This window comes from Sinocyclocheilus grahami, unplaced genomic scaffold (genome assembly GCF_001515645.1).
Source record: "Sinocyclocheilus grahami isolate Dianchi unplaced genomic scaffold, SAMN03320097.WGS_v1.1 scaffold791.1, whole genome shotgun sequence".
Lineage (NCBI taxonomy): Eukaryota > Metazoa > Chordata > Actinopteri > Cypriniformes > Cyprinidae > Sinocyclocheilus > Sinocyclocheilus grahami.
The window spans coordinates 1,015,547-1,036,327 of record NW_015505970.1 but is presented as its reverse complement, the minus strand read 5'-3'; the positions used below and the strand labels follow the sequence as shown (position 1 = coordinate 1,036,327).

General features: G+C 36.4%; 3 protein-coding genes across 5 annotated transcripts; 1 reads left to right on the top strand and 2 right to left on the bottom strand.

Annotated features, from left to right (window-relative positions):
* Positions 1-91: 91 nt before the first annotated feature.
* Positions 92-20,380, bottom strand: LOC107561784 (transmembrane protein 50A-like). The gene is made up of 6 exons (XM_016246262.1): positions 20,375-20,380; positions 2,705-2,709; positions 2,178-2,245; positions 2,009-2,101; positions 1,827-1,893; positions 92-1,062 (listed from the first exon to the last, which is right to left on the bottom strand). Coding segments are annotated over exons 2-6 (276 nt in total). The 5' UTR covers positions 2,707-2,709; positions 20,375-20,380; the 3' UTR covers positions 92-1,016.
* On the bottom strand, positions 5,910-7,661 carry LOC107561782 (microsomal glutathione S-transferase 3-like). Its single transcript, XM_016246258.1, has 4 exons — positions 7,453-7,661; positions 7,187-7,309; positions 6,421-6,493; positions 5,910-6,307 (listed from the first exon to the last, which is right to left on the bottom strand). The coding sequence occupies exons 1-4, from the start codon at positions 7,576-7,578 to the stop codon at positions 6,207-6,209; spliced, it is 423 nt and encodes a 140-aa protein (XP_016101744.1). The 5' UTR covers positions 7,579-7,661; the 3' UTR covers positions 5,910-6,206.
* On the top strand, positions 11,149-13,723 carry LOC107561783 (arginine/serine-rich protein 1-like). 3 transcript variants are annotated; one of them, XM_016246260.1, is made up of 6 exons: positions 11,149-11,399; positions 11,542-11,632; positions 12,496-12,516; positions 13,137-13,214; positions 13,301-13,395; positions 13,558-13,723. In XM_016246260.1, the coding sequence occupies exons 2-6, from the start codon at positions 11,594-11,596 to the stop codon at positions 13,706-13,708; spliced, it is 384 nt and encodes a 127-aa protein (XP_016101746.1). In that variant the 5' UTR covers positions 11,149-11,399; positions 11,542-11,593; the 3' UTR covers positions 13,709-13,723. The 3 variants fall into 3 exon arrangements, 2 of the variants coding, with proteins under 2 accessions (XP_016101746.1, XP_016101747.1); XR_001605908.1 differs by lacking the exon at positions 11,542-11,632 and having other exon boundaries at positions 13,301-13,696; XM_016246261.1 differs by having other exon boundaries at positions 11,149-11,632; positions 13,301-13,696.
* Positions 20,381-20,781: the final 401 nt, after the last annotated feature.

The following is a 20,781-nucleotide window of genomic DNA, read 5'->3' as shown; positions in this document are numbered from 1 at the left end:
TACATTCTTTTAGCATGTAGAAATCACAGAATCTCTAATTTGTTAGTTGACAGACTCACGTCTCACCTTATTCACCCATTGAAATAAGAAATTGTGCTTTTTAAAAACATTTAACATTTTTAAACAACTCCCACATGCCCAAACATACACCGAGAGTGAACTTAAAGCTCCAGAACACAAAATAGTCAAGAAAAACTCAAGAGAAATATGCTGTTTGGTTTTACTAGTTGCACAGAAATTCAAAATATTGACAGTGAATACACGTTTCTACTTATACTAGGCTCTAAAAAAAACTGCTTTTGCTCAGTGCAGTTCGTGTAAAATATTTTTTTTAATTAAAAAAAACTGAATGACTGGGAAAAAAAAGTGTGGGAACCCAAATAACAATATATCAAAATCTTCCAAAAGACGTAGAATAAAGTGCTGACTGAAGATTGTGGCGCAATTATACAGCAGTGTGTTCTCAAATCTGTACACTGCGCACAATTTCAAGAGATTATGAATGAAAGTGTTCTGAAAGACACAAATTCGGGGGCCTATGCAAAAAAAGAAAAGACTTTTATTGAAAGTAGAAACACAGTGAAGCTGAAGGACTGAAAGCCAGTCATACTCATTTTGCTTATTAAAGATTTCAACAAACATTTCAATAATGCTTTTCTGAAGGCTGAAGATATTGGTTGTGCACTTCCAATCTGAAAGTCACTATTCTGCAATCTTGTCATTGTAATTCCATTGAACACAAGTCATTTTTATTATACACACAGGATGAGGTCTAAATGTGTCCATTTTGACTGCAGAGTCTGGATTTGATTCGCATTTCTCTCGCTGTGGGCGCCCACTGTGGCCACACAGGAAACGAGACAAAGAAAGGAAGAAGGAACATATTTAAGAACTGAAGTCAGCCGAGGAGTTGGAAAAGAAATGAGAAAGAAATGTAGAGTGCAAATAAGCAGCAATAAGTACAGAGGAATTGTGTGTTGATGGGACTGTGGGATTTGATTGAAGGAAATGGATCTTTACTGCCAGAGGTCCTCAGTTCGGCCAAACTTGAACACCAGACCACTGCAAGAGAGAAGGAGAATCAAAATTAGAACTCTATCAAAATATCATAGTTTCACTTATATATGTATATACTGTATATATATATATATATATATATAAAATCAGAATTTGCGAAGCAATTTATAATAAATAAATACTCGATCTCAGACCACAAATAAAACTTAAAATCTCAGACCACTAATGCAGGTAATTACAGATTGAGCAATAATTATTTATTCATGATACATTCTAAATTATTTTAATTCCCATTATTGGGACTTTTAATAAACTAACTATTTTAATGATTATTCATTAGCATCAATAGCAAAAATGGTCTTTTTCATTCTCCATTCATTTCAATATGAATTAGTTAAAATTCCCTATTTCCAAGATTAAAACAAAAACTTTTATTCAATTTTATTCTTATTTTATTCAAAAGTGACAAAAGACATTTATAATGTAACAAAAAATATTTCAAATCAATTCTGTTCTTTTTTCAACTTTAGACAAAGAATCGTGGAAAAAAAAAACGTATTACAGTTATAACAAAAATATTAAGCAGTAAATTTTCTCAACACTGATAATCAGAAATGTCTCTCGAGCAGCAAATCAGCATATTAGAATGATTTCTGAAGGATCATGTGACACTGAAGACTGGAGGAATGATGCTGAAAATTCAGCTTTGCATCACAGGAATAAACTACTTTTTACAATATATTACATTTTAAAACAGTTCTTTTAAATTGTAATAATATTTCCCAATATTACTGTATTTCCAAACTTACCCAAAGAAGATGAATGCATTTTGGAAGAAAACTGCAATACCAGGATACACGGACAGATCCTTTTTGTCTGTTCATCCATAATAAAGAAAAAAAAGGGAAATAAACATAATGAGCAAATGTATACTGATAGAAACATGAATGATCTTTTTCTATAAAAGGCTAAATCGGTCTTATTCTCTCACCAGTCACAACAAAACCACCGAACAGAATCCACATAGAGGCGATGAGAGACCCGAACGCCAACATGAACCCGATGAAGAGCCAAACTCTGGCACCTACACAAAAACACACATTAAAAGTACATTTGATGCCGCCTCTTGAAAGAAAGAAAAAAACGCCTGCAGCACATACCTGTCTGTCCCAAGCAGCCATCGCTGTAGCTGTCGCCCCTCACCTGGCCATTTGACACCGCATTGATCCTGCATTCAAATCAGTCTTATTTTAGTATCACTGAGATTCTATTGTACACTGCTAATGCTCAATATAATTAAATGGTTTGAGTAGGGCGAACTTCAATTAAACAAATTAGTTCAATCCAATTAACTTTTAGGAGTATTTAGAACTTTCTTTTTCATTCAAGTTCATGAAACGGACAAATTTGAAGTAATCTGAATACTTGTTTCATTGTTGAGTTTAATGAGCTTGTTTCTTTAAATTTAGGCAAACTTAATTTTAACTTTAACAGGCTGGGTTTTCTATTTTCCAGTATGCTTTGGCACTTGAAAGGGACTTAAATGCTCTTTAAAAAAGTTAAGTGTTATATAATGTTTTTGTGCAAGATTAATGTGAATTGGGAGATTTGGTATTGTTTAATGTTTTGCTATGCTAGTTTAGAAGAGTTTCTGTTATGTTGGGTTTCTCATTGTGATGAGTAGAGCATGAGCTTTGATTTCAGAACAGAATTATGCTTATGTTCTATATTGCCTTACTCATTCAGCAATGAGCAGCAGTTACCAGTTAGCAAGTTAGCATTTACTGAATTGAAGTTTCCAATACTAAAAATATTTAAATTGAGATTACGTGATCATTTTAACTCTTTCACCGCCAGCGTTTTTGAAAAAAGTTGCCAGCCACCGCCAGAATTTTTGAAGATTTTCACAAAAATTTCATGGCCCCCAAAATATTTTGTTGTATGAATATCTGAACATGCAATACACCAAAATAAAGATCAGAGCCTCTACTTAAAAAGCTTCAAGCTTTCTTTTTATGAACACTTCAATGTAGGTAAGTTTTTTTTTTTTTTTTTAAAAGCAACATTTTGAGCATGCTTTTTATCAAATACTTCATCTGGATCATATTCAGTTGGATGATCAAGGCACTGTAGATGCAGTAGATCATTTCCATCAACACCTCCAAAGCTTCACAGTCCTTTGTCACTTCCAGGATCGACATTTCACTCTGTAACATTAGGCAGTTTTCATTTATATGCTGTCTATTGTTGATGATCGCATTGTTTTTCATATGCATATGCATACATACGAGATCGCTCGTTTCTGCATTTTCCTAGCAGGCGTTTTTGATCGGCACATTTTACTCATTCAGGAGATGCGTAATAGCACCCCCGAGCGTATAAGAGCGAGAACGCTGAAACCCCGAAAATTCTGTGTTTGGCGGGGAAAGAGTTAAGTTAAACGTATGAGTTAGCTTACTCGAATATTTCAAGTTAGGAGCACTTAACATTTATGGGTACAAAAATAAAAAATCTGTCAGTTCTGCTTACTTAAAATTTGAATTTATTAACTTTATTAAATTTTCAATGTAAAGTAAAAATTTTTTTAAAGGTTTTGACAACTTATTCAGCTTTACAGTGAAGTTTTTTATATTTTAAATTTGTTTTTAGTTTTAGATTCTCTGTTTTTATTTTTTAGTAAAAACTTTAGCAATTTTGTTGTTGTGCTTTTGTCATTTTGATTTGGATTTGTATTTATTTTTTTAAAGGGGTCATATGATGCTATTTTAAAGATCATTATTTTGTGTATTTGGTGTAACAGAATATGTTGACATGCTTTAATGTTCAAAAAACACATTATTTTTCAAATACTGTACATTATTGTAGGTCCTCTATGCCCCGCCTCTCTCAAACGCTTCGTTTTCTACAAAGTCCCTCCTTCCGACAAGCGCAGTCTGCTCTGAAGTTAATAATTGAGCACCAAATCAACATACTGGAATGATTTCTAAAAGATCAAGCAAGTCACTCTGAAGACTCAAAAAGAATGGCTGCTGAAAATGCATATATATATAAAACATATGAGGAAAAATTAGTTCCCGAATTATTTGAGCAGCAGTCATGTACACAAACAGTAACTGCGCAAGAGCGACGCAGCATCACTGCGCACACGAAACGCACACATGATCATCCTGAACCAAACACTAATAACAAACAAAAGGATTTCCATCCGTCATTTTTTGCGACCAACATCTGAATATTAACATAAGAGATCTTTAACATAACAGTTCAAAACTACGTTTCGGGCGAAAACATCTAGCGTTAACGCTGTAGACATATTTGATCTCTCATGTCCGGCTGATTTCTAACCCAAATTTGCTACATCACTGTTTCTATAACGCATGGCGGGTAAATAAAAGCACAATAACGGAGCATATCTAATGGATGATCACTGGGACTCGTACTTTATCGCACAGTGATGTGTTACCTGCACTTCTCTCGAGTTTTCTCGTGGTTCGCAGTAAGTGGAGAAACACTCCGCAGTCTTCCGCCTCAAACAGTGGCTCTGAGTCGCGCATGCGCAGTGCGCTCTGCATCAGTCGCGTACACCCATCAACCAAAATGTGCACTCACTAAAGGTTAAGCACATAGATCAATTAACAGCACGTCTGATACAATTACGGGATAAGAGAAATTCTAGATTGAATACGTTTAGGAAAAAGCCATTTTATTATAAATGGAACGAGTCGCCCCCCTCATGGACGCCTTTGTTGGCATCACGTGATCAGCTGTATGGTCAAATTACTATTTGCAAAGGTGGTTTACACAGCAGAAACATAAAAGTACATCTAAACACAGCATGCAAACCAAAAATATAACAGTAGACCGTGAAATGTCTCAATCTTGCACACAGCCACAAATATCTTGCAATGACTTCTTGTATGAGACCAAGTGAAAAGAACATAAATGCTTCTGTATAGGCTACTGTATTTTGTAATAATAACTATAATGAAACCATTTTCAAACCTGGAAAAACTGAGCTCCTAAAACTGCTAAGGTCTTTAAAAAAAGACTATAAAGACTCCTAAGCTTTTCAAACTAGTAAATGCGTTATACTAGTTTCTTGGTGCTTGCATTACTATTGTTCATACATTGTGTTTTGATAAAAAACCCTACATATTAAACCTGGCCACATAGCTTGTACCGCACTGCTTGATTAATACTTCTCTATTCTATCAGACTTTCTCAGACGTTTATGTAAAACAAATTAATCTCCCCAAATTGTGGTTTTCACTTAAAGGGATATTTTCCCAAAAATGATAATGTTGTCATCATTTACTCAGTTACTGGTGGTAGCCATTGACTTCCATGGTATTATTTTTCCTTCATACTATGGAAGTCAATGGCTACCAGGCTACCCACATTATTTTAAAAATATATATATATTTTGTGTTCAACAGAAGAAAAAAATGGATATAGGTTTGGAACAACATGAGGGTGGGTAAATGATGGCAGAATTGTCATTTTTGGGTCTAGTCTAACTATCCCTCAATAAAGAGCCATATGGAAAGATTACAAATTTCAGTGTAAAAGAACTTCAGTGTAACCACCCACAACACCATAGCATCACAGTAACACCCTAGGGTCTGTTTATAAATGATTTAACGCTCCAGTTGTCCTAAAGCCCTGCCATATGTCATTTTACATATTACATGAGAGATCAGAATCACATAATTAATGTAACTTTCACATATACAAGACCTTTAAACTTTGTAATCTCCTTTAAAGGCATTCAGAAATGACTATACGTATAGGATCCCTGCATTTTCTTGCAGTTTGAAGCACTCAAGCACTTACACATGGTTTGTTTGAATCTTACGCAGACATTTTATTAATCATTTGTCTGAATTTAACGAAATAACATAGGGTGACCATACATCCTAATCAAACCAGCACAGTATCTGATATGTTGCCCACGTCACTATTTTGCACCTGAAATGCTCTGTACAGAAGGTGGTCCACAAACTGAAATGACACAAGCTGAACTCAAACCAAGGTTGTATGAACATAAACACTACCATGCAATGATGAAATATTTCATACTATGTAAAAGCTACAGGATGGAGCAATGTAATTAAAAAAAGAGAGTAAAAAAAGTGAAGTGCTGAAGTCTACATTAAGTGCCACGTTTTGGTTTTATGTGGTATTTTCCCTTAAAGCACTCCAAGCAGTTTAAGAGCAACAGAGATGGAAAGCAGAATGACTCCAAACAGCCCGATGTATCCGTATGCACCTCGCATCCTTTTAGCAGGATCTAAAACAGAGAAACAACACTGGTGATGAAGGTTAAACTCAGATGAATGTTTGAAAGAACAACCTAAACACATTGAAAATGCATTGTTTTGTATGTGCATTTTAAAGACTTACCCCCACTGTAGTAACCCCAGGCATAAGAGAACTTGCTTGTAACCCAGATGACTCCTAACACAGAGGCAGCGATCTGATATGGGAGATAAAAAATGCCAGATAAGCAAAGGTGAACTGGGTGAAAGGGTGTACTGTACATATGAGAGAAGGAGAGCACATGAAAAGAGAATGAATTAACATTTTTAACAGAGATTTACAGAACACTCATTACAAGGACTTTCCTCTGCTAAACCCATGATTAAGATCAACTGTTTTGATCAAAGGCATAATGATTTTATTTAATATTAACCGTTGTAAGGTTTGAACAAACAACATTACTGCCACAAGCCCAACACTTTAATGTGATAAATGCTTTTGTCATGTTTCTAAATATATTAGAAACGTCTAGTGGCCACTACATAGGATGGAAGATGGTACAAATTAGGGTATGGTAATGCACAGGTATATAAGGAAGGGTTGGGCAGAATTTAAGAACTGGCTCCATTTCAATTTATAAGCTGGAATTGCTTACCTTCACATTAAAATGAATTTTGAAATGGAACAGCAGGAAGAAGAATGTGCGGAATTGCAATTAAAATAAATTGAATAAATGCACAAACACAAATCTTTCTACAAAACATGATTCATTTAGACCAAATCTTGACAGAATGCCGACCACAATGTTTGAAATGAAATCCAAATTGTGGGTATTCCACGGCATTCTAGATTCCACTTGCAGCAGTTGCATGAGTGTCTTTGAATTATTGCACACAACTGTGATACTCACAGGATACTCTAATGCAGCAATAGTCTGGAACACCAGCCACTGTGGATACACCTCCAGTGTGTTCTGATGAGCTCTCTGAATGCAGTTGAACACTTGCTCCTTATCACTGTACATGGTGGGATACTATACACAAAACAAGAGAGCAGAAAAATACATTAAACCAATAAATCATGCATTGGTTGCAAACAAGAAATCAAAGTTTACTATGCATCAGTATAATTTCAGGCAATGTAACAACATGCACTGCATGTGAAGCCTTATCGTACCTTTACTCCAAACTTCTTCCGTGCACCACCAACTTGGACCCCGAGATACATCAACATCACAAAACTATACAAATACGTAAAAATTGCATAGCCAAAGTTGGCTGGAAGAAGGCTTTCGACCACCATTTTTAGATGTAATGTTCAGGATTTGTTTTCTGTATCAAGCACGAGCCGTTCTTCTTGTATTTGAAGGGGGGGAAATGCTGAATCATGCAATTTGTGTTAAAGGCGAGTTCACAGGATAAAACCTCGAGATAAAACGCGAGACTGTTTGACAGTACTTCAAGGGGGATTACTAGTGTTAAACAACCCGATGAAAACACTATACACATATCCTCCTGGGACCCAGGCATAGACTTTAGTCCTCTGTAGAGTAGAGGACATTATATGTGAGTGAATTTCTCTGAGACCCTACATGCCACAGTTTTAAGTCTGGATGTGCTTTTCAGAGATATCAAATGTTTGATCAGAAACACTCCCTCTCCTTGGTCTTTAAATATGACTCATATTGACAGAATGATCAAATTTAGCACTCTTAGGGAAATATGATAATGTTTTGTAATTATCATTTAAATCTGACTACTTTTCAAATTGTTTGTCATAAAAAACTTCTCAGAAAAATGTGATGGGGTTTCAAATCGGAATGTGACTTTTTGTTTTACGAAACAGGGCATAGTTTTAATTCATGTCTTTTGTAGAGGATACCAGGACAAACATAAGTCAATAGGGAAAAGAATTATAGATCAATATTCCTATGAAATATGAGATATTCTTATGAAAACGTTATTACTCCCATTATAACACTTATTTTTTTCATTATGGTTTGCCCCAAGAACACATTAAAGGTAGGGTATGTAATTCTTCAAAAACACTTTAGAAAACTGATTCGGGCCGAATAGCAAAACAAACTTGTAGCCAATCAGCAATAAGGGGCGTGTCTACTCGTGATGTGGAGGAGAGAGCTTTCAGTGCACGGGACGGACATTAGCCGAGCCGAGCGACAGAAAGATAGAGACGGCGGATAAAAAACAAAAGAGGAAAATGTCTGCGGAACGATAAGGCAAGAAGTAGGACCCGTGTAAATATCGGATCAGCTTTCCGGCGCTGGAGAGAACTCAAGGAGCGGAGTCCTGCGATCGGACGCCGAGGTTGCTTTGTTTCTTCTCGATAGGTGAGTAACACCGTGTCTACAACAGCTAAAGTCTGCCTACACTGGACGCGCTCAAACGACCGTTGAAAACCATTTGAAATTTGTGTCAGCACGTCATAAATAGAACCCGGCAGCAGTTTTCTGTCGGGGATTTGTTGCGCCGCGCCGCTCACGTCCGTAGACACGGGGTTACATCGGTTTTGCTTTGTTTCACAGAACTAATCGTTGCCTGGGTTGCGTACGTATGTGTGGGGCGGAGCTAACAAAATAGGGGCAAGACCCTTTTGGGGTAGGGGCGTGTTTGTTTTGGTGATTTCAAATATCAACATTGGCTACTAGAAATCACTTACCCTGCCTTTAATATGCAAATTAGGTGCAATGTATAGATACATTATATTGAATGGGAATATCAATTTATGGACATTTTACGCACATATTCCATAAAGTACAGTAGTATATCAAACCATTTTGTTATAGCTTTCATAACATAGTTGAGAATCATCTTTGCACAAAGTTTGGTTAAAAATAGCCTGAAACCTAAAAACTGATTGTTGAATGAAAAGAAAGTAAATCATTGTTTTTGCATATAGGCCTACATGCCTTCTCTCATGTCTATTTATTTATTTGAATAACTTTGTCCTGGCGTCCTCTACAAAGGACATAGAATAAAATATGAATAAAATATATATTTTAAAAAAAATATATATATTTTTTTACATTTGTTTCTTATGCTCCAACCAGTGTAATGATGACAAAATAATAATAATAATAATAATTCACAAAACTTTTTTTATGGTTCTCAGGAGTATATAGCTAAATTAAACAATATGTAAATGTGAAGTAAATATACAACAGTATTTCCAGTTATTAACTTAGTCAAGTCTTCAGCATGCAGATGTCGATATATATATATATATATATATATATATTTTATTATTATTATTATTATTAAAACAACTCAGTTAACATAAAAACAGTAAAAGAATATAGTGATTTAAAAATAAAAAATCATGTCTATCAAACCATATGCACTGTATAGGTAGCCTACATATCTCTGTATCAAACACTGTTACGTTGATGAAGTTTCTAGCATAGACATATAAATATTTATATGTCTATGGTTTCTAGACCCTCCCCCCACGACGTCACTGGGTTTCGGTTAAAAAAAACAAAAACAAGAAAGAGCCGCTTCACTTAAGCTCTTGTTTCTAAAGTTCCTATTCATTGTGCGCTTCACACTCCTTGCCAGTAGGTGGCGGGAATGCACCTTTTAAGTTGGTTTGCCAACCGCCATTAAATCCTAAAAGAAGAAGAAGAAGAGCCGCTTCGCTTCACCGCGAGAGAGAAATCGACGACGTTTGCTTCTCAGAAACACGTTTTGTTTCAATAAAGTGTCCTCAATTTGGACTTTATTTTGAGATAAGCACACACTTATTTGACAGTTGTTGAATTTCAAATAGTTTCTGTTTTGAATTCGCTCGCTCGAGGAGTACCGCGTGATATAGAGCGTTTTCCTCAGAGTCGGCCATCTCACTGTTGGACCAAGACCTATTTAACGGTACGTTACGAGTTAAATGTTGTGTATAGCTAATATTTATATATTTAATGTTGTTTAAAGTAAACACTTTTACGTTGTTATATATCTACAATCCTTGCTGAATTAGCAATATCATACTCATTTTAATTAGCGATGCTAACAGTAAATACTGGAAGGCGAACAGCATGTCCGAATATATTTATTACTATATGGATGGTGATATTTGGATTCTGTTATAGTGAGGTTATGATAACGTTGGTTAGTTATTATAGTGTTTCTTGCGGAATGTTCTAGATTGGAGTCTGTGTAATTTGATTGACAGGAGGGGCGGAGCCTGTGTTACAGGTCCAGCACTTTCTCCTCGTCTTTCATTAATGCTTTCATCTTTATTGTTGTTGTAAAGTTTCGTTAGAAAATATGGCTCTCATTATGATTTGAATAGCAAACTAAATATTATACCAATACATTAATGTCCTTGCTTTTAAAATGAAAACAATTTCCGTTGATGCCAAGTTTATTCATCATGGCACATTAAGACAATTGTTTCGTATTGCAAGTTATCTAGAATGGTGATTTAAATACACAAATATTGATCTGAAAATGTACAAAGTTGAATACATTTCCAAAACAGAATTCTGAAAATTAGATAAAGCCAGTTAAAAAAAATCTGACGTGTTTAGAATTATATTTTTTATTATTTTGAACATTTGTTTTTATAACCCCATAAAGCACAAATTGTCAACAGCCAAGGGAAAAAGTCACCATGGTTTTAGGAATAAAAATGATATAAACTAGGTGAATGCTATACATGAACAAACCCCTGGCCTCTGTTAAAACCTGCAGAATATAGATATTAAATAATCAAATTTCTTGATTGATTTACCTGTTAGTTCATAATGTCTGATGCTTTGTGTTTGTAGGTTTGATTATGAAGGAGACCAGCCCTGGATGTCTCGGTGAGGGTGTGAAGCTCATCTTTGATCAGAAGGCTCCATCCGGTCACAACTCACACACCCAGTGTTTGTTAGACATCTGTAATGTTGCATGAACATCCTGAGTGGTTGACCGTATTCTGATTTGTTCTTCAAGTTATATCTATGATCTTGGGACGTTGACTAACCCATTGAAAGGCATCTATTTAATATGTGATTGTGCGCTGTACTTACCCAACCTGGGTCACCATGTAGTCTGTCTCCTCAGACATGAATGATTTTACCTGATGGATTTAATGGAATGATGAACAGCACTTGTCCGGATTAGGTAATGGTACACATGAAAGAGTATGTACTACTTTGTAGAGTGTGTGTGTGTATGCGTGTGAATGAATGAGCAGATGGCTATTATTCCTCACTGTATTGAGGAGCGGCATTTAGCTTCAATTGCTTTGTTTCTGTTCCTGTAGAGCTGAAACTCCTCCACCCTTTGGACAGAGAGGGGGAGGTCACATGACTTGAATGACACCAGCTTTAAGTCTTATGTGCACAACTGCAAAGGTTAAGTAATTGTGTACAATATCAGCGGTAGCCTTGTGTCGAACAAAAACAGACCACATGCATTTGCCTGATTCACCTCACACAACATTTCCAGCCACCACACAACAGCACAACAAACACACAAAGGTTTGGGGTCAGTAGAATTTATTTTAATAAATCAATACTTTCAGCAAGGACACATTAAATTGATCAAAAGTGTCAGTAAAGACATTTATAATGTTGGAAAAAAAATGCAGTTCTTTTGAACTTTCTATTCAAATAATCCTGAAAATATGTATCATGGTTTCCACAAAAATATTATGCAGCACAACTGTTCAACACTGATAATAAATGTTTGTTGAGCAGCAAATCTGCATATTAGAATGATTTCTGAAGGATCATGTGACACTGAAGACTGGCGTAATGACGCTGAAAATTCAGCCTGGCATCACAGGAATAAATTACATGTATAATATATTCAAGTAGAAAACAGTTATTTTAAGTTGTAATATTTCACAATATTACTGTTTTTACTGTGTGTTTGATCAAATAAATTATTTTTAGTGAGTATATGAGGCATAAAAAAAAAATCATACCAACCCCAAACTTTTGAATGGTAGTGTATCTTTACATCTGTTAGAACTACAGGAAATGACTTGTGTTTGCTGATCGTTGAACTGGGATGCGTTGTCATTTACCAGAGTTTTCATCTGTTCAGCATGTTTGAAGACCAGAGAGAGCTCACTCTGCGGTGATGGATGGGGGTTTGGAAAAATATACTCATCAATGTCTCACAAATTAGTAATTTGGGCTTTGTTCATACAAGCAGCAAAAAATCCAAATGATTATTTTTTTTTCTTTATCTTGTTTCTCCCCCATTTCAGAGCTGTTTAAAGAATTTAAAGGTAATTGTGACATTTTATTTAAATACTCAGAATTTATCACAATTGTTTATATCTGACATTTAAGACTTTCCTCACAAAAATACAAGATATAAACTTGGAAAATGTATATCATGCAAAATCGTGTGCATTTGGGTTTGATTTGCTTTTTTTGTTTTTTTCTTATTCGGACTCATGATTTAGATTAATATGAAGTGTGAGCTATTTCACACACTGCATATGCATAGATTTATAAATAGTCATACCTCAGGAGTTGCTATTGTGTTTAAAATGACAGTGTAGACAGTCAGTCTCAAATTGATTGTCTTGATTTGAGAAACTAATTGGGATTGGGTGCCATGTGAACAAAGCCTTTGTGTATAGATTTTTATTTTTGCTTGTAAAAATTGCTTTTTGTACTATTAAAAAAAGTAAATGGGTAAAACCCAAATGGTGTTTTTTTTATGTCAGACTGATTTGACAGCAACTGGCATTACACAGGTCAGAGTCCCTTCAATTAGCTTCTTTTGCATGACTTAAACACCGAACTGAGGGTATCCTCACTTCGAAATGAAAATCATGTGTTACTGAAGTTAGGTTTACATCAAACAGACAGCGATTTCATTAGACTTTTCTGTCTTTAGGTAAACGTTGCCAATGATGATGTCAAGGCAGAGACTTCTCCATCACCCAAGAGAAAGCCAATTACCTTCAACATCAACGTAAGTTCATGACACCTTACTCGATTATGATGACCGTAAGCGTATACTGAAATATTAAAATTGATCTTAACTCTTTATACTGACAGAATACCATTGCCAAACCATCAAACAGCCCAACGCTCCATGTCAGTAAGGTAACATCAAGAGCCGACAGCGTAGCAGACAGGAAGCCATATGGACATTGGGTCCCCATCAGCAGATCTTCTTCCAAGAAATAATTAACACTGAGATTCAACAGTGATGTAAAAAGACTGTATATAGTGTAAATAGTTTGTGTAGAGATCACTTGGGTGGGGTGGGTTGTTAGGGAACATCTGAATTCATCATAAACGTTTTCTTTCAGATATAAAGTGGGTTTTGTGGAAGAAGGCAAGAGGATGTCATACAGGTGGGAAATATTGTGTATTTTTTGGTGTTTTTGTGCTGTACAGTGGATGTTACTAAATAAAAATGCCAAAAAAAAGAAATATTTATTCTCTCAGAAATTATATTAACAATTTCCTGAGGTAATTATAAATGAATATTTTGAATTTTGTTGAAACTTTAGTTGAACACTTGTACAATGATGGGAATGCAATTTAATCTGACATCAATACTCTCTCACCAGATAATAAACCATTAGATTAATATCACCTGCTACAGAATTTGCAGAATTGTTCACTTGCCTTTTGCACAGTTATCTAATAATTAGGTAAAATCTGTTACTTAAACAATAATGCTCGCTGATCAGGCCATGTCCACACGTACACGGGTATTTTTATAAACTGATTTTTTCCTCCTTCGGTTTAAAAAAAATCTGTCCACATGAAAACGCAAACGCATTCTATGAAGCACTGTCAAGAGCATGCCAAACCAACAGGTGGCGATATAATCTCAACCGTAACGCCGTGTTGGCCAATCAGAAGCCTGAAAAAGTTTCCAGTAGGCGGAGATAACAGCGTCGTTACAAGCCACAGCCAAAACTTTGCCAAAGCCAAAAACTCCAGTTTCGCTGTCTACATGATAACACTGCAACCGGAGTTTTTGAAAATCTCCAGGCTGGCAGGCGTTTTCAAAAATTTTAGAAATTTGGACGAATGGCCAAACCGCATAGAAAAAGCTGCGGTTTTAAAAATAACCGCATTCGTGTGGACAAGGCCTCAGTTAATGGCACAAAACCTGCTAAGAACATGTCGGAACCATATTGTAGCCATATATGTATAATTTATTTGATTCAAGCATGAAATGTGATCTGTACACATTTTTGTGAGATTAAATCTTAAGGTAATTATTCAGCTATTTCTCCGAATTTAACATTTAAAGAAAATGATTTAATTGTCTAATTTAAATGTTAAGAAGAGGGTGTTTTGCTGGACGAAAATGAGGTCTGATTCATGACAACACCCTGATCTTAATGTTCAGAACTCTGGGTGGAGCTGTTACACTGTGCACATTAGTTGATGATGAGTCTGGCAGACATCAAAATATCACAAGCTTTCCAAGGAAAAATATTTGATCTTTCCGGGTCCATTTGGAAAAAGCAAGTTTATTTTAAATTACCCAAGACCTGAGGCAACTAATACCAAACCCGACCCGTGTCTTGAGGCACTCGTCGAAGTTTTGGACCCGAACCCTCTGGGATCGGACCCTCTGGTTTTCGGATCTAACCCGTGAAGACCTCTAGTTTGTACATCCCAACTAATCTGACAGCAGCATTTGGCAAAATGAAAACGGTCACCGCATGGTGACACTAGTAGCACAGAAAGCAGTGGCCTGCTTTTTATTCTTAAACTGACAAATCAAGTCAGTCAATCAAACTGTCATTCGCTGGCACAGATGGAGCACCATTTGATGTGCGCCGACATGTCTTGAGACCGAGGAATAGTCCTTCTCAACATAGTTAATGAGCTGGAATGTTTTCTTGCTCATTCCCACCCGCACGATTCCCTAAGGTGACTGGTGGTTTTAATGAATGATTTTAGTCTGATAAATCATTGTTTAATAAGACTTCTGTACATGATCCACTAGTTGTATTCAGCATGAAGGCTGGTTTGGCACAGGCGCAGGTTAAAATTCTTTGTTTCTCCTCCACCATCTCTGTGTGTTTTTAGCCTGTATTCTAAGAGCTTGTGCAAAAACGCCTATGTTGTGCTGCTCTTTTTAACATGTTCACTCTTGACGCCACCTGGCACAGAAGAGCCAATGATTTTTGTGCAATTGTCATAGCTTGAAAGAAAAATGGAGAATTGGAAAAACCACACAGCTTTTGATAAGTGCATCAACAATGTGTTGATGATATGGTTTACTTATTAGCCCATATTGCAGTGTATTCAAGGTTTTTCTGGTCTCTAGATTTGACCAGTTTATATGAGCAAGGCTGTTTACTCTCCACTCTTAAAGGGGTCATATGTTGCTAAAAATAACATTATTTTGTGTATTTGGTGTAATGAAATGTTTATGCGGTTTAAAGTAAAAAAAAACAAACATTGTTTTCCACATACTGTACATTATTGTTTCTCCTCTATGCCCCGCCTTTCTGAAATGCATCGATTTTTACAAAGCTCATCGGTCTGAAAAGCGAGGTGTGCTGTGATTGGCTAGCTATCTAGTGCGTTGTGATTGGCCGAATACCTCAAGCGTGTGATGGAAATGTTACGCCCCTACCATACTGTGATGCCGTGTCCCGGCCGGAGCGACGAGACAAAAACATGAAAACCCATTATAAACGAGGCATTCGTTGCATCCAGTGGGGACATAATTACGGATTATAATGACTTATACTGTCTATTTAGGTGTTGCGTTGCATCGCGTAAACATAAAACCATCTCTGCATTTGTGATCGGAGAAATGACAAACATGCGCTACACGGCGGCCTTGAGTGAGCGGCAGGCGGCGAATTCAACGAAGGAGCGGCCGGCAGGCTTGCGGCAACCACATGTGACGCCCCCGGGCTGGACTCCGCTTCGTCCACGGTGAAAGCCGATCCACAGCGCGAAGTTGATGTATTCCCTCAGCGACCAGCACGGATCAGCTCCAGGCATGACGAAGTGGATATCGTCCTCTTTTGGAAGACCAAACAAAGTAGTTTCACTTTCACAACGAAACACACAGCGCCTTCACGACATGGCTGCAGCAACAATACTACAGTGAGAATAAAAGTTACGCCTTTCTTTCTTTGCGTGAACATTTGGGCGGCGTTATGCAAATCTTCCCACATAGTGATGTAGATATGTGGGGGCGTGTTAGAACGAGCCGTTTTAGGTAGGCGTGGCTGACAGAACTTTTATAAAGAATATCTCTTTGGATTTGAGACTTTAGTCTTTGCAACTTTACAGATCTTCTTTATGCACCAAGAGCTTGTAACACTTTAAAGAGAAAGGACAAATTTAAATCGCATCATATGACCCCTTTAATGCAGGGAATCTAAAACATTTCATAAACTCACTGGCGGTGATTGTGACATTTGTTTGTGCATGAATAAAGTGAAATCAGTGTTGTGCAACTCACCGCAGAATCTAATGAAGCTTGTTTTGGAGCCCAGGAAGAGACGTTATCGTTCTGAAGGATCTGTCTCTTTTGTTTTTGCTGCGTGTTAAGATCAGAATGAAGCATCTCTCAGACATTTACTAACACACGGCGTTCCACAGGTGTCTAGCCAATATATATATGTAAATGATAGAAAATAGACTGCTCAGAAATACTTAATCTTTGCAAGAAGATTTAGGGCCATGTGGGAACCATCTAGAGTCGGCAATAAAGTGCATTCAACTTTTAAAATGCATTTTATTGTGCACAATTCATCAGTGCACATTATTCTCAACTAAAAAATGTTTGTCTTCATTTACTCTATCCAGATGTTACTTGCTGAAATTACTTTTCTTTTCAGCAGTCACTAGTACCTCTTAATTTCAATCACTTCATCCAACGACCTGAATTCATTCTGATGTAAGGGCCACTTTTTCCTATCCAATCAATGCCTGATGAATACAATCAAGTCCCAAGTTACAATTTTTCACTTGAAAACACAATATATCACAAAAGTAAACTGGTTTGCGAACTCATTTCAGACTGAATACATTACAGCTTTAAACTAAAATAGGTGTAATATTTAGAGATGTGCATATACATTTTTACTTTGGCCAATAATAAGATAACTTTTTATTTATTGTAATTTTTTTTGTTTGTTTGTTTTTTTTATACTGCACATGCAATTTAACATTCTGTTTTAACATTTAGATGATCTTTGCTGTCGTCTAATGCAGTTTGGGGTAAAATGTATTTATTTTTTAAATAAGTCTCTTATGCTCCCCAAGGCTGCATTTATTTGTTCAATAATACAGTAACAACAGTAATATTATGAAATATTGTTACAATTTAAAATAACTTTTCTAATTTAATATATTTTAAAATATAATTTGTGACACAAAGCTGAATTTTCAGCATCATTACTCCAGTCTTTAGTGTCACATGAGCCTTCAGAAATCATTCTGATATGCTGATTTGTTATCATTAATATTGAAAACTGTTGCTAAAATATTTCTGTGGAAACGTTTTTAGAATTCTTTGATGAAAAGAAAAAATGTATTTTAAATCTAAATCTTTTGTAACATAAATGTCTGTTCTGTCACATGATCAATTTAATGCATCCTTGCTGAAAAAAAATATTGATTTCTTTAATAAAAATCTTACTGACCCCAAACTTCTGAACGGTTGTGTGTAATAAATCCATACATAGGCTAATAGTGAATGTAAAAACACTTTAATAACACTGTTAAATGTAATCTTTAGAAAATCTTAAAATGGTATTTTCATATCCATAATGTTTTGTCTATTATGATTAATTTAATTTTTAAGTATTCTATTTTTAATTTATTATGACAGAATACAATTTCAATATCATCCATTTATTCATACATAAATGAAGTGTCATTGGTTATCGGTATTGCTAGGTTGTCAACTATTTAGTTTGTGCTAACTTATTAAAGATTTGAAGACATTATAAAAAGACCTTTAAGACCTTTTACAATATGATGCATTTCTTATATGTATTACAATTCCCAATATGATGTATTTCTGAGTGAAACAGGATATTAAATTAGGTAAGTAGGGTGAGAATTGATTGAATCAGGAATTGATTGGCTTGTGTAAAGCGTTCCTGTCAATGAGATCTGTTATGATCAAACAGTGTTTGTGTTAAAAGGGTCATATGATGTTGCTAAAAAGAACATTATTTAGTGTAATGAAATGTTTATGCGGTTTAAGGTTAAAAAAAACATTATTTTTCACATACTATACATTATTGTTTCTCCTCTATGCCCCGCCTTTCTGAAACGCTTCGATTTTTACAAAGTTCATCGTTCTAAAAAGCGAGGTGTGCTGTGATTGGCCAGCTATCCAGTGCGTTGTGATTGGGCGAATGCCTCAAGCGTGTGACAGAAATGTTACGCCCCTTACCATAAAGCCATGTCCCGGAGCGATGAGACAAAACCAATAAAACCCATTATAAACGAGGCATTTGTTGCATCCAGTGGGGACATATTTACGGATTATAATGATTTATACTGTATTTTTACTCGTTGCGTTGCATTATGGATTATAATGACTTATACGGTCTTTTTACGCGTTGCATCGCGCCGCGTAAACATAAAACCATGTCTGCATTTGTGATCGGAGAAATTACAAACTACAAGCGCTTCTCTACACTGCTCAAAACTCGTGTTTGAATCGTCAGTGGCAAGTTCTTTAAATGAAAACGTACTTACAGTCTGTGAGTCAGAACAGCCGGCATTGTAGTCTACTCTACCAGGATCAGGAAACAGTCCTCCATAAAATGCGCTGCACACATCTGAATATTTGGGTTGAACTGTTCTGGAACAGTGTTGTAAATACAACTTAACCACTGATTTCTAGTCGTGTCCTCTTTTGGAAGACCAAACATAGTATTTTCGCTTTCGCAACAAAACACACAGAGTCTTCACAACATGGCAGTGGCAGCAACAATAAAGTTACCCTTTCTTTGCGTGAACATTTGGGCGGCATTATGCAAATCTTCCCACATCGTGACGTAGACATGTGAGGGCGTGTTTAAACGAGGCGTGGACCAGTCTTAACTTTTATTAAGAATATCTCTTTGGGTTTAAGACTTTAGTCTTTGCAACTTTAGGGATCTTATCTATTCACGAACAGCTTGTAACACTCCAAAGAGAAAGGAAAACTTGAAATCGCATCATATGACCCCTTTAAACACATCTACAATCTACAAATGGCTTATTTATAGCCGTCTCTATATATTAAACTGTTAAAGAAGAAAGTATTTAAACATCAAAACAATTACACACTTTAACATCAAACTTGATCAGATTTTCAAAGCAGAATTGGCATTTGCCAGATGAAGTAATCTAGGATCAGGTTTATTCACCTCAGTACTGTCAGCTGTGCCGATGGTCCTACAGCTGTTCCTGATCACAGATCAGATGTCCCGGCCTCAGGGATGGACACGGTCATTATGGATGAAGTAACAATCGGGATACAGATCACTTGATAAGAGATCCATTAATATCAAACACACACACACACACACACACAATGTCTGTCTCTCGTTTCTATTCACACACATGTTCAGCTATTCTTCACTCCCTGCTGATGTGCACTTGCAGTTTGCCAAAGGGAAACACCAAGTCTGGAAAGCCCTGGCAAAACCACAGAGGAATCCTGATGAACAGAGAGAAATACAGTTACTAAAAGTGTATAAATATTCGGATAAAGAAAGCCATTGTTCGTCACACACAAGATGCCTTTTCATTTTAGTTTGAGAAAAATGGTTCATGTAAGCCCTCGCAGGCAAACTGTATTTGATGTTTAATTCGCTTTCTGTGATGCCACGGATGCCAAGTGGTTATTTGCGCTCATCACATGAGTTTAATCTCGCGGCGCCTATGCCCAGATTTTCTCTCAAAACATCCATCACTATCACAGAAGTCTGCAAATGAAACTCATTCAATATCCATCAATCTCCAGCATTCAGACAGGTTTGAAAACTACTGAAATAATCGCATCCGTTTCATCTGTTTCGCTTAAAACGGGTAGGCAAGTTCGGTCCTAGAGAGCCGCATTCCTGCAGAGTTCAGCTCCAACCTTAATCAGACACACCTGAACAAGCTAATCAATGTCTTCAGGATTACTAAGGCTATAGGCTGGTGAGTTTTTTTTTTCAGGGTTGGGGCTGAACTCTGCAGGACTGCGGCTCTCTAGGACCGAACTTGCCTACCCCTGGCTTAAAAGAATCATTTGATTGATGCTTTTATGAAACTGGAACGGTGCTATAAAGAAGTGCAACCAGGATGGTCTATACCAGGGGTGCCCAAACTCGGTCCTGAAGGGCCTGTGTCCTGCAGAGTTTAGCTCCAACTTGCCTCAACACACCTGCCTTCAAGTTTCTAGTATGCCTATTAAGAGCTTGATTAGCTGGTTCAGGTGTGTTTAATTGAGGTTGGAGCTAAACTCTTCAGGACACTGGCCCTCCAGGACCGAGTTTGGGCACCCCTGGTCTATACAGTACATAATGCCTTCAGAATTACAGCGCAGGTAT

Coding starts and splice junctions, on each gene's coding strand:
- LOC107561784 (XM_016246262.1), bottom strand. Junction 2,102..2,177: donor TGGCTGCTTGGGACAGACAG/GTATGTGCTGCA, acceptor GTTTTTGTGTAG/GTGCCAGAGTTTGGCTCTTC. Junction 1,894..2,008: donor CGGTGGTTTTGTTGTGACTG/GTGAGAGAATAA, acceptor ATGGATGAACAG/ACAAAAAGGATCTGTCCGTG.
- LOC107561782 (XM_016246258.1), bottom strand. CDS start 7,578: ATGGTGGTCGAAAGCCTTCTTCCAGCCAACTTTGGCTATGCAATTTTT. Junction 6,494..7,186: donor TTGCTGCATTAGAGTATCCT/GTGAGTATCACA, acceptor CTCCCATATCAG/ATCGCTGCCTCTGTGTTAGG. Junction 6,308..6,420: donor CTGGGGTTACTACAGTGGGG/GTAAGTCTTTAA, acceptor TCTCTGTTTTAG/ATCCTGCTAAAAGGATGCGA.
- LOC107561783 (XM_016246260.1), top strand. CDS start 11,594: ATGACACCAGCTTTAAGTCTTATGTGCACAACTGCAAAG. Junction 12,517..13,136: donor GCTGTTTAAAGAATTTAAAG/GTAATTGTGACA, acceptor TTCTGTCTTTAG/GTAAACGTTGCCAATGATGA. Junction 13,215..13,300: donor CAATTACCTTCAACATCAAC/GTAAGTTCATGA, acceptor TTATACTGACAG/AATACCATTGCCAAACCATC.